We start from the raw sequence: 18,312 nt of genomic DNA, 5'->3' as shown, positions 1-18,312 counted from the left end.
ATGTGCCTTTTTCACTCTTTCTATTCTATGCACATCCGCATCGAACGACACTGTTGCGCACAGCATCGACGAGTCAGAGAATACCATTCATTCCCTGTACATACGTGTATATACGTACATATATACATACATAAATAAGTATATAGATAGATACAGTATAAATATATACATATCTATGTATTATATTACGTACGATATAAAACGTGTTTCTTAGCTGAGAAAAGTAATTAATAAATTAGATTAGGTATTTATTGCGATAAAATTAAAAAAAAAAGAAACAAATAAAAATAACAAAATAAATAAATGACTGCCATTAGTATTAGTTAATAGTAAAATATAACATTCATATTCTAAAAACTCCTTAATTGACTCAGAAAAAAAAAGAAAAATACAAAAGAATCGTCCAAGTTCTATCTAAGTGCATATGTAAACTAGTATGTTTCTTTCTTCTTTTATTATATATATATTTTTCTCTTTACAACGTTTTACCAACGGTTCTAAGTACATATGTATAATTAACTCAAGGTTAATCGTTGTCTTACGGTCATAAGTTATGGCTTCGAGACGTTGGACCGTGATGAAGATTATGCTACCAGCTCATTTATGTTTCTGACTAATTAGGTTGGGTCTTTTCTTTCTCTCTCTCTCTCTCTCTCTCTCTCTCTCTCTCTCTCTCTTTTTCTTTTTTTTCTTTTAGCACATTAAAAATTTTTCGTCAGATTTATCCTTATAATCCGTCCTTTTCTCTTCCCTCAGAAAGATTCTTTAGAAAATTTAACGAAGAACGAACTCGAATGACAATTTATTATTATTATTACTACTATTACTATTATTATTTTTATTATTAATCGTACTCGTATTAAGGAACGAACCAAAGAGATTAGAACAGTGCAGTGAATTATCCGTATACCAAATTGATACCAAAAGTTTAGTGAAAATTTACCAACTTATGTGAATGTGTGATGGTGTTCGCCGCAACGACGAAGAAAATAAACGTGTTTTGAAAAAAAAAGAAAAAAAAAAGAAAAAAGAAAAAAAAAGAGGAGAAAAGAATACATGAAAATAAAAAGAAAAGAAGGAGACAAAAAAGAGATAAGAGGAAAACAAATAAACAAATAAGTAAATAAATAAATAAATAAATAAATATAAGGGATATTGAAAATGAAAGATTGTTGAGATAACAAAAGAAAGGAAAAAGGATAAAGTGTGGTTGAGTGTTTGTGTGTGTGTGTATTCAAAGAAACGTGTTGGGAGACAAGAAGAACCATCAAGATGATGAAGAAGGAGAAACCTATGATGTCCGTGACGGCCATTATCCAGGGAACGCAAGCTCAACATTGGGCACGCGGTAACACCTGTACGTACAATCTAATCGACAATTATTTTTTGTTTTTCTTCAATTTCCCTTTTTTTTCTTTTTGTTTCTCTTTTTTACTTTTTTTTAGAGTCCTCTGTAAGCAAGAAAAAAAATATTCATATATATACATATCTGTCTATGATATAAATTAACGTGTCAAGTATGACTCAATATTTCATTTCAAGTGACACATCTCAACGGAATGATGATCTTTCTTAATATTTTTTTTTTTTTTTTGGTAATATCGACGTGAATACAAGCATACAAATTTTGCTAAAAAGACTTTGCTAATATTTATCTTCTTATAAATATATTTTTCTTGTTGATGATACGTAGCTCAAAAAGAAAAAAGAAACGAGAAAGAAAACAAAAAAAAAGAATTAGTTTGTTTTAACATCGAGAAAATTTTTCAATACGAACACGTTCGAGATAGTATTATATGTATACACATTCGAAGGTGAACTCGAATCGCGAATACTCGCAAATAATAATAATTAACGCCTTTTAACGCGAGACAAGTGATTAGCGGCATTCCCAAGGCTCTTCTAACAATAAGTCGATGTTTCTCGCTTTGTCTGATTAACTTCTACTTATCTACTTACATGTTATTTATATATATATATATATATTTTACTGATATATATATATACATATATATATATAAAAGAAAAAGAAATAGAAATAGAAAGCACGAGAAAGAAATATTGTTTTCATTCGGTAAATGATTTCCTGTTAGATCGATGAGATTGATTTGAATATTTACATCGATGAAATCACGAATTATCATCGTTAAAGGATTCTCTCCTTTTCTTCCAGTGAGAAAATCGAAAGGTTCTGTCTTACACGTACGAACGTGTAACTCTTAACGCAACGCGTTGTTTCCAAATGACTCACCTAATCGTTTCTGCGGGTCGACTGATAACAGACGATATATACGCATGTTTATATACAGGATTAAACACTTAACCTAGGTATACATATTCAATGACTACGAAAATATTCGTTACGTGAAACAAATACATTTTACATAAAAAAAAAAGAAACAGAAAATAGAAAACAAATGATTTCTAAGAAAATCCTGATCGACAAATAAATCCTTAATAATGATGATAATAATAATCTATTTATAACTTTGAAATTATTCGTCACATGTAATACATTTTACATTTTTGAATAAGATTGTATATGTATGTGTGCGTGTCTTACACACTTTCGAAAAGAAACAAAGCTCGACGAAATAATAATGTATTTAACAAAAAAAAAGAGAGAGAGAGAGAGAGAGAGAGAGAGACTATACAATTTCAATTAGAAAATGAATAATGTAAAACTTTTGCATATAATTATTAAATGATAAAGTTTAGACGTTAAAGTGCATATTACATTACAAAATATATGTACATATATACATACATATATACTACATACACCTACATACGTATGTAAAGATACATACATTTGTTGGAAGTAACGTAAGGGTTGAAGGTCAGCTATTGAGACGTAAATGCTGTAATTTGTGGATAATTAACGAATAATGGTATTTTTTACGCTCCGTTCAAGTTATCCTTATCATTTGACGAACTTTAAAAGCAACAGCAGCAGCAGAAATAGCAACAATAGCAACAGCAACAGCAACAGCAGCAGCAACAGCAGCGGTAACAGCAGTAACAGCACTCTTAAAGAATCTCTCTCTTTCTCTTTCTCTGTCTTTTTCTTGCTCTTTCTCTATCTCTATCTCTTTCTCTTTCTCTCTTGCACAAGTAAGCGCACTTGGTTGCGGCGGTAACATCAAGGTCACGCCAATGCGCCTCCTTATCTGCTCCCAAGCGCGCTACGATTTATGAGCCTTTTCGTGCCTTATCTCGCACCCATATTGCTTTACAGCACGCGCGTCAACTCCGTGACTCTCTTGCGATGATAAAGTCGCTTATTCGTTTTTTGTTTTTTCTTTTTCTTTTTTTTTTCCTTTTTACACTTTGCTTTTTTTCGATTTTTCTTTTTCCCTTTCGTACACTTTCTATCTGTCTTTCTCCGTTCCTTTATTCTCTGATATAATACGTGTTCCACGTTCGTACGAAATTCCTGAGTTTAATTAAAGCTTTCTGAATGAATCTGATTCATGTAAAGTGTTTCGAAAAAGTGATAATCATAATCACACGATCAGAGAGTTTTACGGACTAATAAATAAATATAGTAACGATATTTAAGTATAATATAAAGATATATAGTTGTACGTTTTAAATGTGTAATAAACGTGATATAGCAAATATTTAAATTAAATAGATTATAATAATATTAATTTAGATAATAATAACTAATAATCAAATAGATAATAGTAATAAATTATCTAAATTATTTTTTTATTCGTACTTGCAAATAATTGATGAAGAGTACGTGGTAAAATTCGTGTGTGATTTAAATATATAATTTATTCAATTATCGTATTCTTTTTTTTTTAACGAATTAATGATCTAATAAAATGTCTATTGCGTTTACGAAGGATTATGAACTTACAAATAAATTATTTGTTGTACTTGTATTAAACATTAAACCGAATCGATCTAATCGTAACGTTGTTAAATATTTATATGCGTATCTTCTTTTATAATAATATTAATATTAACAAAAATAACAACAACAACAACAACAACAATAATAATAATAATAATAATAAAGTACATATAATTATAACCGATAATTATTATAATTGTGAACGTCGTACATTCGTGATAGTCGCGTGAAAGTCCATGTTATCGCGTAACGATATCGAGGTGTAACGATCGATCATTCTCATTTGACGTTTATATATTTTTAACGGTTATTCATCGTCGTGTGTATATATATATATGTATATATGTATATATGTATGCATGTATGTATGTACTTACATGCACGCCGCGAAAGACCAAAGGAAGATGAATGTTCTCTCGCGTCATCTCGATCGTCAACGATAAACGATGTTGATCGTTTCGACGAACAAACTTATCGATCGTGTTACACACACCTTTTGCTAAATTACGTTTTATGCATCGATCCACGTGACGATAGTGACGCTTTCATGTGCCATTATCGTGTCTCGTTTCGTTGTTTTTATTCATAAAAGAGAAAAAAAAGAAAGAAAAAGGAATTATGTATAATTACACTTTACTTCTTCTTCTTCTTCTTCCTCTTTTTCTTCTTCCTCTTCTTTTTCTTCTCCTTCTTCCTTTCCTTCTTATTTTCTTTTTGTTTCTTTTTTTAACACATAGATATAAATCATACGCATATCGTGATAATATATATCTAAAGAATTCAATTATATATATATCACCTAAACAAATATTGCAATTTGTGAATCAGTGTTAATGTTTCGAAACAAAAAAAGAAAAGAATGTGATCGAAACGATCTATTAAGTTAGAATATTATAAAACGTCGGTATATGTGATAGATAAAAGAAAAAATAAAAAAAAAAAAAGAAGAAGAAGAGAAGAAAAGTGTGAAGTTATTCGTAAAATTACCCCTCTTTACGCATCATTTAAATCCCCTCTCTTTACTTTATGTAACACCTTCTCCAGTCAATTATTTTCACCTCGAATACAAGAGAGATAGATGAATAGGTAGATAGATAGAAAGGGAGGGAGAGTAAGAGAGAGAGACAGAGAGAGATAGAGATAGAGAATATATAAGATTTGTCACGAACAAGATATCATATAAGATCAAGAATGAATGCGATTCACCCTTTCGTATGAATTATTCTCTAGTATCTAATACTATTCGTTTATATTAGCCTAGACCCTAAGACGAGAGAAACATAACACACACTTACTACACTACACCCACGTAGAAAGAAACGATTCGCGTATCTGTTTCTTCTATCCTCTTCTTCTTCTTCTTCTTCCTCCTCCTCCTCCTCCTCCTCCTCCTCCTCCCCCTCCTCCTCCTCCTCCCCCTCCTCCTCCTCCTCCCCCTCCTCCTCCTCCTCCTCTTCTTCTTCTTCCTCATCTTCGTCTTCTTTTTGTACTCATATTCATGTATGTACTCACATGTGCGTATGCGTATGTGTATACTTGTACATATACATACATATGTGTATGTATGTATGTATGTATGTATGTATATATATCTGTGGGGGCTGGCTTGTGCAGTACGCTGGTTTGACCAATGAGATCGTTCGAGCTCAACCTTGGCACCAATGTGAACGAGCCATGAAGTGTTTCACATACACACTTATACATATGTGTTACTCGTGCGATGCAACGATATATATGTATAAGTGTATACGTGTATATATATATATATATATATATATATATATATATATATATATATATGTTTATGTATCTACTGTGTGTGACGACACGATGATGCCTTGTACTGAATTACATTCGTACACGTACAGTCGTACTGTATTCTACCCCCTCCTTTTCTAACATACTGTATACTTCTATCGTACTCTCTCTCTCTCTTCCCCCCCCTCTCTCTCTCTCTTTCTTTTTCTTTCTCTCTCCCTCTCTCTTTTTTTTTAACTTTCGTTCTGCGACACGAGTGACGTTCGCTATTTGTTATCTCCCCTTGTTACTTGTCACCGAGAGAAAGAAGAGCAGAGAGCGAAAAAGAGAGACAGAGAGAGAGAGAGAGAGAGAGAGAGAGAGAGAGAGAAAGGATGGAATTATGGAGAACGAGTTTAGCATTGAAGGTGTAATATGAGAAGAACACGTACAGAAATAATGATAAACAATCGCAGTCGGATGAAAATTCTATGCAGTTCTATTTTATGTGATGCATTCGATTATGTTCTACTTCATATCTTCTTTTTTTTTCTCTCTTTTTTTTCTGTTTCTTCGTTATAAAAAGAATTAATCTAAATCTGACTACGTGTGCATTGAATTGATGTAATGTATTTTTTCTTCATTCATTTCTCCTTTTTTATATTTAAATTCTACATATTCTTCATGTTCTAATCAATTTATATACTCTCAATATAAATACGTGTATATTTATATATATGTGTATCATCTTATTTTTAATAACAGTAATAAATCTAATGTATTAATCTACGCGTCTAATGATTAAATCCAATTCGATCTATCAAATCTTATCAATTTTATATACAAATTTTATACTTATAAAAGTACTTTATATACTATTCGTATTACCTTAATTTTGCTTTTTTCCTTCTGTTTACTTTTTTTAAAAAACAAAAATAAATCAAATTCAATCCAAACGTCGTTCAATCAAATGAAACTCTATATACAAATTTTAAATCATTATCCGCTATAATGTTTTCCAAGTTAAATCTTGTTGTAAAAATATGTATACACGTATTCGTTCAATACATTGACATAAACACACACACACACTTATGTACGTACTTATATACGTATAGGTGCTAGAGAAGTGAAAAAGTAAGTATTTACGACGTTTTACAGGAAGCGATCATTTATTATAGTCACGTTGGTGAGGATCGTGTGTCGTGGCTAGTGACCGATTAAAGATATGTCTATTACGCAAATACATGAGAGTGTGTATATGCGCGCACGCATTAAGATCCCGAGAACGTGCACGCGCGCAATGTGCGTACGTGTGACTGCTCAGCCGTGAGCTTCCACTAATATCACCGTCTTTCACCCTGACAATCCGCGGCCTTTGCATTGTTTCGTTGACGTAACGAAACGCATGGAATCCTGCCTCGAGATGTTAACAACATCTACGATTGCGTATCTAAAGCCACGTTCACACCAAATATTAGTCATCGATATTAAAGTTCATAATATACGTCTTATCTTTTGTACGTATCTATGTGTGCGCACAACTATTTTAATGCGTATGCATTATGCATTATGTATTTACAATTTCTCAAAAATCTCTATTTTTCTTCGATTCGAATAAAATTTTGTTATAATTGATACGTTCTTTGATGACGATACGATGAAAAGTTTAAACTGTTTAATGTATTATTCGTTGGGGATTATTATGAATGATAAAATTAGATAAAAAAGGAAACAAATTCGATTAGAACATTTGAAATAAAAGATTCAGCTAATCGTTGTCCTTTTTATCGGAGAATATACTAAATAATTTATAATAAATTTTAATATTATTAACAAATGTTTCATTTGTAAAAGATTAATACGTTGATCATCATAGAGATAGTCATGTTCTTCTTTATTAAAATTAATGTAATTTCAATAATCTTGAAATATATGTTGTTATAAAAATAAATAAAATTAAAAATTCTCTCTCTCTCTCTCTCTCTCTCTCTCTCTCTCTCTCTCTCTCTTTGTGTGAACATGTTAATAAACATATTTGTTGATTGAAGATTCATAACTGTATCACAAAATTGCTGATACCACTCTCTATGCTGATACTGGTCTATGTATATGTATGTGACGGTTCAATGCTCGTTACGAAACTATTCTGAATATAATGAGAGAAAGAGAGAGAGAGAGAGAGAGAGAGAGAGAGAGTGCTTGATTCTCATGATGAGACTAGTTTCAATAGGATAATCAAAACTCGATGGTAACAACGAGAGTGTACTGTAAATATAATATAAAGTTCGTGCTAATAATAAGACATGAACTATTTTCAAGAATTTCATAATAAATTTAAATACATGAGAAAGAGTTACTACAAAATTTAAATATTATATAATGAAAATCTCACGATTTCATCAATCAACAATCTCACAAATCAACGAGCCGACAATATTATTAATTATTATATTTCATATAATAAAAATTCTATATCAATGATCGTACTCATGATACGCGTGTAAAATTATACTTGATAATGATGCGATAATAATATTAATTATTATATATATGTGTACATTTATTTATTTATTTATTTATTTATTTAATATAATGATAATAATATTATTATTAATCTTATATAACAAAAATTTCGTGTCACCACAACGATATATGTTATTATAATTATTTACTCTGAATATGACACAAGTTTCTATAAAAAAAAAAAAAAAGATTAAATAAAATAAAACAAAACAAAAAATAAATAAAACATTGAGAGAGAAAACGTTTCTCGTAGGAATACCAATAGAAACATGTTAGATATTCTCGTAGCTCGTAGCAAGTCGTGCAAGAATTGTCTGCACGTGTCAAGGTGTAAAACGTGATTTTGTACAGCGGGCACGCCTCTTTTGCACCGTGTGTCACGAGCGTGATTTGTGCACGAGCAAAAGAGTTTAACACGTGCTACATTATATATGTATATAAGTTATCACATAGTATCCAATTTTTTTCGATCTTATCAGAATTGAAATTCCTCTTCTTTCTCTTCTCTCTCTCTCTCTCTCTTTCTCTCTTTCTTTCTCCTTTTCTCTCTTTTTCTATCTTATTCGACCTTGAGAATGTACTTTAATTAAAAACGAAAAAATATTCTCTTTTCTCTCTCTCTCTCTCTCTCTTTTTCTTTTTTTATTACAGAAAGAAACGACCCTATTATTTTGTCGTAAAATCGTAACTGAGAGATCGGACACGCTTCGTTGCAGACCAGCAACGTTTAACCATAAACCAATACTAACGTTTCTATTGTCTTACACTCGTCTACGTCTACCTGTTTGAAATCACGAGAACCTCACGGCCTTCGCCCTGATATTGATGCAACATGCAAGGACATTTCTGTTATGTTAATTTATTCCTTACATCGTGACTGTAGAAACTAAAGAAATGAAAGAACGGTTGAAGTTGTAATACACGAGGATATGTATGGTATACGATCATATTGATGCATCAAATATTACATTTAACTTTTAGAAAAGTGTTTTTAATATTCGTTCTTTGTTTCTTTTTTATTTCTTTTCCTTTTTTCTTTTTAAATTCAATTTTTTTTTTTTTTTTTTTAATTCATTTCAGAACTTTTTTCAGTAATAGATAGATGATACGATGTTTGTAAAACTTTCAATTAATATGAATGCGATATGAAATGAAAATTTTTTAAATATAAAAGTATAAAAAAAGAAGAGACATTTTATTAATTATCGGAGAGCGCGAGTCCATTGAAGAGATTTTAAAAGGTTAAATATTTTCAATAATTATACTATGAATATGACATGGAAAAAAAAGGGAAAGAAAAAGAGGAGTAATATCAGTATATCGATGATTAAAACATACATAAAAGATTTCAAAAGGGTTAACATTTGCAGTTACTAAAAAAGAAGAAGAAGAAGAAAAAGAGAGATATTATCATTGATTAGAACATACGTAGAAGAGATTACGAAAAGTTAAAACTTTCAACGATCATATTATGAATATGACGTGAAAAATAAAAAGAGAAAAAGAGAAAGAAAGATATTAGCAATGATTAGAACGTACATAGAAATTTTCAATTATTATGAATGACATTTAACAAAGGGGGAAAGAAAATTGATAATAATGAAAAGAGAAGAATAAAGAAAAAAAAAAGAAAAGAAAAGAAAAGAAAAGAAAAAAGAAGCGAGATATTATCGACCATTAGAGCGTACGTATATAGAATATTTTTAAAGGGTAAATGAATAAAAAAAGCCTACCTCTAAAGATCATTTCTCAAGCATAAGGAATATTCACGAGAGTGGCGTAGGTTGAGGTCGATCGGAAGTAAGAAACGTAGAGAGAGAGAGAGAGAGAGAGAGAGAGAGAGAAAGAGAAAAATCACTCTAGCAGTCTGTAACGTGAGAAAGAAAGAGAAAGAGAAAGAAACACGCGATAGGAAAATCACACTAACAACAACGTGTAACATGAGAGAGAAAGAGGGAGAAAGATAGATAGATAGATAGATAGATAGATAGATAGAGAGAGAGAGAGAGAGAGAGAGAGAGAGAGAGAGAGAGATAGGATAGGATAGTTAGATAGATAGAAAGAGATAGAACTATGCAGCTGAACGCCCACGTGGCTACGTTCGTCGTCTTCGTCGTTGTAAGTGCAGCCAGGATGAAATCGCGACCCCGTGACCTTCTCCCGGTGACCCGGGTAGCAGAGCAAGTTGCCCTGTGCATGGCACGCTGCTCTATATAAAGTACAGCTGCATATAGATCGGCCTCCTCTGCACTTTCAGGGCCGTACGATACTACGCTCTCGGCCCCAACCAATGTGTACTTGCTTCATCGATCCAGCGTAAACGAGCTGGACGAGTTCAACTCGTCGTCGTCGACGAGTATACATACATATATACGCGTATGTACGTACGTATGTACGTATACGTATATATCGTGGGTATACGATTAACCTTCGGCCACGTTTATTTCTTATCGAGAACGTTTTAACGTAGTGCGACCTTGAAAATTAAAACGACCAACGTGAAAACGAAGAAACGATTCGATTATCCTGCAAAAGTTTTTATCTCTTATTCTTAATGAAATGGCAATTATGTTTTATTTTATTTAAGATTATTCAGATATTTCTAATAGGTTCGTGTTGTAATACGAACGTGACGCTACGGAAAAGTAATTTATGAAAATCGATTTCTTTTTCTTTTTTTTTTCTTCTTTTTTTTTTTGTGGGAATAATTACGAAAAGTTATGTTAAGTCTTTCTTGGGTCCAACGATTGTCACAGGATAGAAACTTTTGATTATTAGGAAGGTAAGATTTATTTAGATAGTTCTATATTAAATAGATCGTTTTGATTGAAAATTGTTCAACAAAATTTTGTTTCTTTTTTATCGAACGTCATCGAAAGATCCTTGACCCGCGAGCTTTTTTATCTTCTCAGATTCCCCTCTCTTTCGTCCTCCTCAAGGTTTATTCATCTTTTATCAAAAGAAGTTTGAAATCCTGACGGTTTCCTTGAAGTTTATGCCTTCAAGGACTCAGGACGCCAGGGACAGCCACTATTTTCGTGCTACGTTTTCAGCTTGTATACGTATGTGCGTTCACTTGCGTGGGTTGTTGCACATGCAACGATCGTTAAATGTTTTCTCTGTGTAAGTATTCGGTATATCCGGTGGCAGTGGCGTGCAGAAAACTCTTGAGAACTTTATCACGCAGAAAAAAAATACGCATATATATATATATATATACATATACATATTATATGCATATATATATATATATATGTGGGTAAGTAAAAGAAATGGTGACACTAAAAAAATGTCATAAATCATATGTGCTTTAAATCTGAAGATAATGAAAAGTTTCATGGATCGTTAAAATGAATATCATTTATGAAGAAATAAAAGAAAAAGACAAAAAAAGATATGTGTGTGTATGTTTCTATTATATATATATATATGTATGTATGTATGTATGTATGTATATAATATATATATATATAGAAGGATTTAAAATCTCGTCTAAATGAGTTCGAGATGATCATTGAAGAGTTCTATGGCGGCTTGGTTGTGCTCTTAAAGACGTTTAGTTCTCCTCCTCCTCCTCCTCCTCCTCCTCCTCCTCCTTCGAAAGAGAGAGAGAGAGAGAGAGCAGAGCTACTCTCTGCGCGGGAAACTGGTTTTCAGTTTCGGAAGAGCGTTCAAATTGTCAGACGGTGACGTCACCATCGTAAAAAGTCTCCTGTCCTCCGTACGTAACGTCGATCATTGAAAAATCATTTCTCTAGTTACAAATTACTATCTCAATCTAATATTTCTTTCAAAACGTACAACGTACGTACGTACGTGTCCTGTGTACATAACACATGTACATACGTAGATACACGATCGAATGGAAATCGATCGTCAAAGATCATCTCGGTATAGAATAATTAATCATTACATCGATGTATCATGTAAATTTTAAATTATAACATTTACATGCCAATACTTCGAAGAAAAATGAGCCTTTTGTTCTCTCTTTGAGTGTATGACGCGTAGGTCGATATTAATTCGGTAGAGATAAACGAAAATGGCGACTTGTCTCGATGATAGATCACTTAATATTGACGATGACGCAGCTTAATGATCACTTCTTAACTACCGATCGAAAGTTATCCTTAGTTCTTCATCGCAAATCTATCTTGATAGAGAAAAAAAAGAAAAAGAGAGAGAGAGAGAGAGAGAGAACGTGTTAGGCGAAAGAGAGAGAAAGAGAGAAGATATACTATACCGCCTGGATGCATTCAACGAGTATTTTCTTAATTCACCGCTTATGCACACGTACACATCGAGATCTAAACTTAGCGCCTTGGATCGTGGAACGTGCACCGCTCGTGTTAACGACTCAGTCTCGCTGCATCGAGTTATATATCCCTCGTTCTACCAGCTTCTCTCGATGTTCCAGCGATATTCTCGACTTCGACGAAGTTTTCTTTTACTTTCTTTCTTTGGCTCGACTCAACTCGATTCGATTCCATTCGATTCGATTCGATTCGATTCGATTCGATTAGAATTAATTTTTTTTATATAAATATGGTACCAAATATACATCTCATACCGAGTGTTTAAATGTCTATGAACATTTTCTAATAATTGTATTTATATTATAATTGTATCAGTTTTATTAGAAAAGTATTATATATTTTGCAAAAATTGACGATCGTCTCGTTGAGTTTACTTTTACTGCTTTTCTTGTCTGTTCTATTCTTTTTATTTATTTATTTATTTTTTTTTTTATTTTTACCTGCATTTTTTTAATATCTTGCAATTGGGTAGTAGTTTGCTTGGAATTAATTAACGAATGTTACTCGATTCAATTTCGTAATTTTTTATGAAATATAAAAATTTGATAGAATTAATTGCTATCTGTTAACATTTGTTAATTATGCGTATGATTATATTAGGTATACAAATAATGAATTTTCAAGATACCTTAATTTATTGTTGTCTTTCATTTTTTTTTATTTTTTTTTAATATCTCGAAATTAAAGCCGATTTATTTGGGATCAATTAATGCAAACTCTCCTCGATTTAATTCGATTTAATATAATTTGTTTCTAAATTGTGATAAATATAAATAATCTTGAGTTTGATATATTTTTTGTTAACTACGTGAACGACGAATATTATAAAAATTCTCGTGTACTTTAAAAAGAAATTAATTGTTGCGTTCTTTATTATTCTTTTTTTCTTGTAATGTTTCTTTTTTTTTTGCTTTTTGTAATTTTTAATATCTTAAAATTTGTTAAGTTTCGAAGGAATTAATGGAAGTTTTTACTTTGAAGAAATAATATTTTAGTGGCACGATATTGTCAAGAACAAAAAAATAAGAAACAAAACACGAAGCTTTTAATGTCCAATGCTAATGGACGTGCCCACCCTAATGTTCCACGCGATTTTATCATTTGTAATGCCGCCGTAGGAGTTCGTTGCACGGCTCGAAACGTTTTTCACCTAGAGGCTGACCCTTTTAAGGTCGAACTTTGACGTTCAATGTACACTCTCTTCCTTCAGCTTTCAACGTGTCGATCTATGAAAGGATAGAAAATAAACAATTAAAAAACATTTGCAATAAGCTCGTTCATGCAATATCAGCTTCCACTTATTCCATTTTTTTTCTGTTTTCTTTTTAATAAAAACGAAAGAGAAAAGAAACAAAAAAAATTAATTAAAAAAATAAATTCCTTCGCTTCATTTTCTCGTAGAATTAATTTACGAATCGGAGAATAAATCTGTGAAAATTGTTAACTTAATTTCTTTTTTTCTTTTTTTATAAAAGAAGAATCAAATATTTTTTTTTGAAAACGAACGAGAGAGATTTCCATAGCTCTTCGATAATTTGATTGAAAAGTTTTCCGTATGAAAAAAGATAACAAAAATTGATGTTCCAAGTTCAAAGATCAGATTTTAATTAAAAGTATTTTTTTTTTTGCTAATTAAAGAATTTTTATACTTCTTTTTTTTTTGAGATGAGCGAGAGATTTTTTTTTTTTATAATTTGTTCGATAATTTGTCTATTTTAAAAAATATAAATAAAAAATAGATGATGCATTTTCGCATATCATAAATTGATCAATTCTCCATCTTTCTTTTTATTTTTTCTCGGATTCCTCCTCTCTTCACAATTTCATCTTATCGTATTAACTTTCTACTTCGACTACTAGCATATGTATCTCGTTTTTGCTTTCGCCCATATTACCGTCTCAAGTTTCATAGAGAAAACGTTTCGTAGAAAAAGTTCTTTTTTTATATGGGGACGTCTATTATTTCCCCCTAAAGGAAGTATCGAATACTCTTCTAATCTCCTTACTTTTATTCTATTTTGTTTCATCCTTATTTCTCATCATTTTGACAAAACGTTACTAATTTTTCAATGAAAGATCTTTCAATTTTTTAAAGAAGAAAGTATCTATCAAAAGCTCCGTTGATTAATTAAAACGTCAAACTGAATAATCTCGATCATAAATTACTATTAAACGTTTTCTTATAATAATCACGTCGATTAATTTTCAATATGCTACAAAATTAATTACATTATAAAAAACAACGTTATCGTAAGGAAGGATTCTAAAAAAAGAAAAGAAACAATTATCAAAAAATATAACGTATTATCAATATTAATAATTATTATATATATAAAAAATTAAGGAAAGATGACAAATCATTTTTATAAGACACTTGTTTGTTAATAAAAATACTTGTAAATTTTTTGTCAACACAAAATATCAAAAAGAAAAAAGAACAATGTGTTTGGCAAAGTTAATAACCATTGATTGGAGCGATAAGGTTTAATTAGCTTATTATTAAATTATATTATACGCGTATGCAAATTAATCTAATCCTCTATAATCCAATTTTGTTTCGTGCCTACTATAAAATAATACAATATAATATGAAAATTATATAGTATGGAGTATATTTACATATTTACATATATATATACTATACTAATCATAATTTATATTGAAAAAAAATATATGTATTAAAACCTTCAAATATGAAGTAAGAATTAATGTTTTTTAGAAAAAAATAAATAATATATATATATATGTGTGTGTGTGTGTATATATATATACAAAATACATATATTTCAACGTGTAAGTATATACGTGATATTATAGGGAGATAAAAAATATTTTATCAAATGGATAACTCGATAAAAATCATCAGTGTCGACGAAATTCTATGGACAATTTATGCGATATAGATGATGATACATCCTGTTAGAAGACGTAGGCAAGTTTTCGAACGTTGCACCGGCCTGTTTGCGTCTGGTCAAGGTGCCCGACTACCATTTTTCTTATATGTTTGTGTGTGTATATACACATATATATATACATCTAGGTATATACCTTTCATAGTGTGTACCGTCACCCGGGTTTGGCCTTGCAGATACTCCCGCCCAGTTCTCGTCCTCGTCCTCGTCCTCGTCCGAGCTACCTCTCTGACTCTCTCACTCACTCACTTTTTCTTTTTCTCTCTTTCTCCCTCTCTCTTTTACTCTGATGCGTTCGCACAAAGTCGCATTTATAGTCTGTAGTACGACGAAACGATAGCGACTGGCGCGAGCTTCAACAGCGAAAAGTTAATGATAAGAAATGAAGTTATGTAGAAATTCTAATGCTACTAATATTTCTTCCTGTACATATGCATGTACGTATATATATATATGTGTGTGTATGTATATATATATATATATATATATATATATGTATGTATGTACGTATGTATGTACGAATATTGAAAATAATAGGCTGATAATAAACTTCATTGATAATATTTTCTAAAAAAAAAAAAAATGATCAGCGGATTGATATGATTAGAATGATCTACTATCTACTATCTGTATCCCCTGTCTAGAAAATTACCCGATATTATATAATTATTATCATATATTATCATATAAAATCATTTTTAATTATGTTTACTATTATAATATATCTATAAAGAATAATCTAAAGATCTAATAAATCATCAGATAATCGAAATAATCTAATTGAATTAATCCAATAAACCACGCATTACAAAGTAACTTATATCAAAATAAAACACAAAGAGAAAAAGTGAAAAAAAAAGAAGGACAATAAATATCTCAAAATGATATAAGCTCGACGATAATTACTTCGCCCTTCAAATACATTTTTTTCCTTTCGAGAACCATCTAAAAAAAAAAACACACAAAAAAGAAAAAAGGAAAATAATAAATAAACAACATTAGTTAATGTTCATTTGTCAAACAGCAACGATCTCTCTCTCTCTCTCTCTCTCTCTCTTCCTCCCTCAACTATCTATCTATCTCGCTCTCTCTCTCTCTCTCTCTCTCTCTCTCTCTCTCTCTCTCTCTCTCTCTTTAACTCTCATCCGATCGATTTTACGCATGAGAAAGCGTTGCAACTCGCTCGCAAACTCGTCGTCGACTGTCGACGACCTTCCGTCGTCGCTTAGCGAACTCGTTGCGTAATTAAAGCAACGGCTTGGCGCTTAATAAATGACAGTGACGAGAAACATGCATCGAGCAGCGACTCGAAATAGACAACAACGACGACGACGACGACGACGTTTGCCGTGAGAGAGCTACGACCTCGATACAAATCGAATCGCTAAGAAAATATTCACTTTTCTCTCTTTTTCTGTCTCTTTTTTTTCTTTTTCTCTTTCTCTTTCTCTTTCTCTTTCTCTTTCTTTTTCTCTTTCTCTTTCAGACGCATGCACATACAGACACACATATACACGCATATGTGTTTTATGATCAAGTTCATCATGTTCATATACGATTCAGGTACTCTTCATAAATATTCATACGTACCTATATGTATATATTTTTCATTACACATAACAACACGTACCTACGTTAAAAATTACAAGATTCATTTCTACGTTAATCTAATATTCGTTCGTATGTTAAGATAATTCAATAAAAAAGAAAGAAAAAAACGAACATGAAAGACAAAAAAAAAATAAAAAATATTCAATAAAAGTATTACAATATAACACGCATAACTTTTAATCGACGCACCAATTAATCTTCCTTTTCATTTCCATTATATCGTATCGAAAGTATATAAAGTGTACAACGTTTTTGTTAAAAGTATAATCGACATTATATATCATTATTTTTTTTTCTCGAGACACATGAAGTTAAGATCGTATCGATGAGAAAATATTGTTCAAGACTATGCTCAAGTACCCTGCCTCTCCCCCTCTTCTCTTTCTCCTCTTTCTCTTGATCATTGCAAAGGATCGATCGTTGCAAAGTGAGTAGAGACACAACTCGAGAGGATGAAGAAAAAAAAAAAAGGGAAAAAGATAAAATATCTGACGTCAGTCAACGGAATTACCGATGCACTTGACGCGTCCTCTTCAACACAACAACAACTACAAATGCGTTCCCTCTTCTACACTGATTCCTCTCTCTCTCTCTCTCTCTCTCTCTCTCTCTCTCTCTCTCTCTCTCTCTCTCTCTCTCTTTCTCTGTCTGTCTGTCTGTCTATCTCTTTCTTCCTCTGTTTCTCTTATTGATGATATACACCCTATAGTGTCTCTTTTTCTCGGTCATTATCCACGTCGATGACACAGCCTTCATCGACGGTCTCGTTTCGTCCGAGTTCAATTAAAATCTCATTTATCTTCTTTGTTGTCATCCTTCTTCCTCTTTAATTATCTATAATCTCTCTTTCTCTCTCTTTCTCTCTTTTTTTTTTTTATATATCTTCTCAAAACTCACTCGAACAATTTCATTTCATTTTCTCAGGTACTTATCGATTATGTTTTCTGTAAATTATAAAGTAGAATAAACGTTGATTAGAATGATAAAACCATTATTAAACGCCAATTTGTAGACTATTTTATTCCCTTTTTTTTTTATTTTAATTTTTAAAATCTTTATTTTATGATAATCGAAAGAGAATTAAAATTGGTTTACGAAGTTAACGATAATTGAAATCATTTGATTGTAATTAATTAATTAATTAATTAATTATTTAATTAATTAGTTAGTTGAAATATATAATATTTAAAGATAAAATTTGAAAAGTAATGTGTATAAAAAAATATAATAATAATTAATATTCATATATTTCCTAATAGGAATAAAATTTTTAATATCGATAGTATTATGACAATAAATTCTTTTGTATTTTCTGTCCATCGAACAGTTGTGAAAGATATTAAAT

The 18,312-nt window shown here is 31.1% G+C and overlaps 1 protein-coding gene across 6 annotated transcripts in view; it reads left to right on the top strand.

Annotated features, from left to right (window-relative positions):
- Positions 1 to 18,312, top strand: part of LOC127069035 (retinoic acid receptor RXR) — a 50,768-nt gene that overhangs the window by 19,249 nt on the left and 13,207 nt on the right. For 4 of the 6 annotated variants that reach the window (XM_051005657.1, XM_051005659.1, XM_051005654.1 and 1 more), the window contains exon 2: positions 757 to 1,357. The exons of 1 other annotated variant lie outside the window; for it this stretch is intronic. In XM_051005657.1, coding sequence (XP_050861614.1) covers positions 1,273 to 1,357 — 85 coding nt within the window. In that variant the 5' untranslated portion in view covers positions 757 to 1,272. The remainder of the gene's footprint in view (positions 1 to 756; positions 1,358 to 18,312) is intronic. One more of the 6 variants, XM_051005656.1, reaches the window with a different exon arrangement.

Source organism: Vespula vulgaris, chromosome 14 (assembly GCF_905475345.1).
Source record: "Vespula vulgaris chromosome 14, iyVesVulg1.1, whole genome shotgun sequence".
NCBI lineage: Eukaryota > Metazoa > Arthropoda > Insecta > Hymenoptera > Vespidae > Vespula > Vespula vulgaris.
Note: the sequence above shows the minus strand (reverse complement) of the source record. Positions and strands in the feature narration are given on the sequence as shown.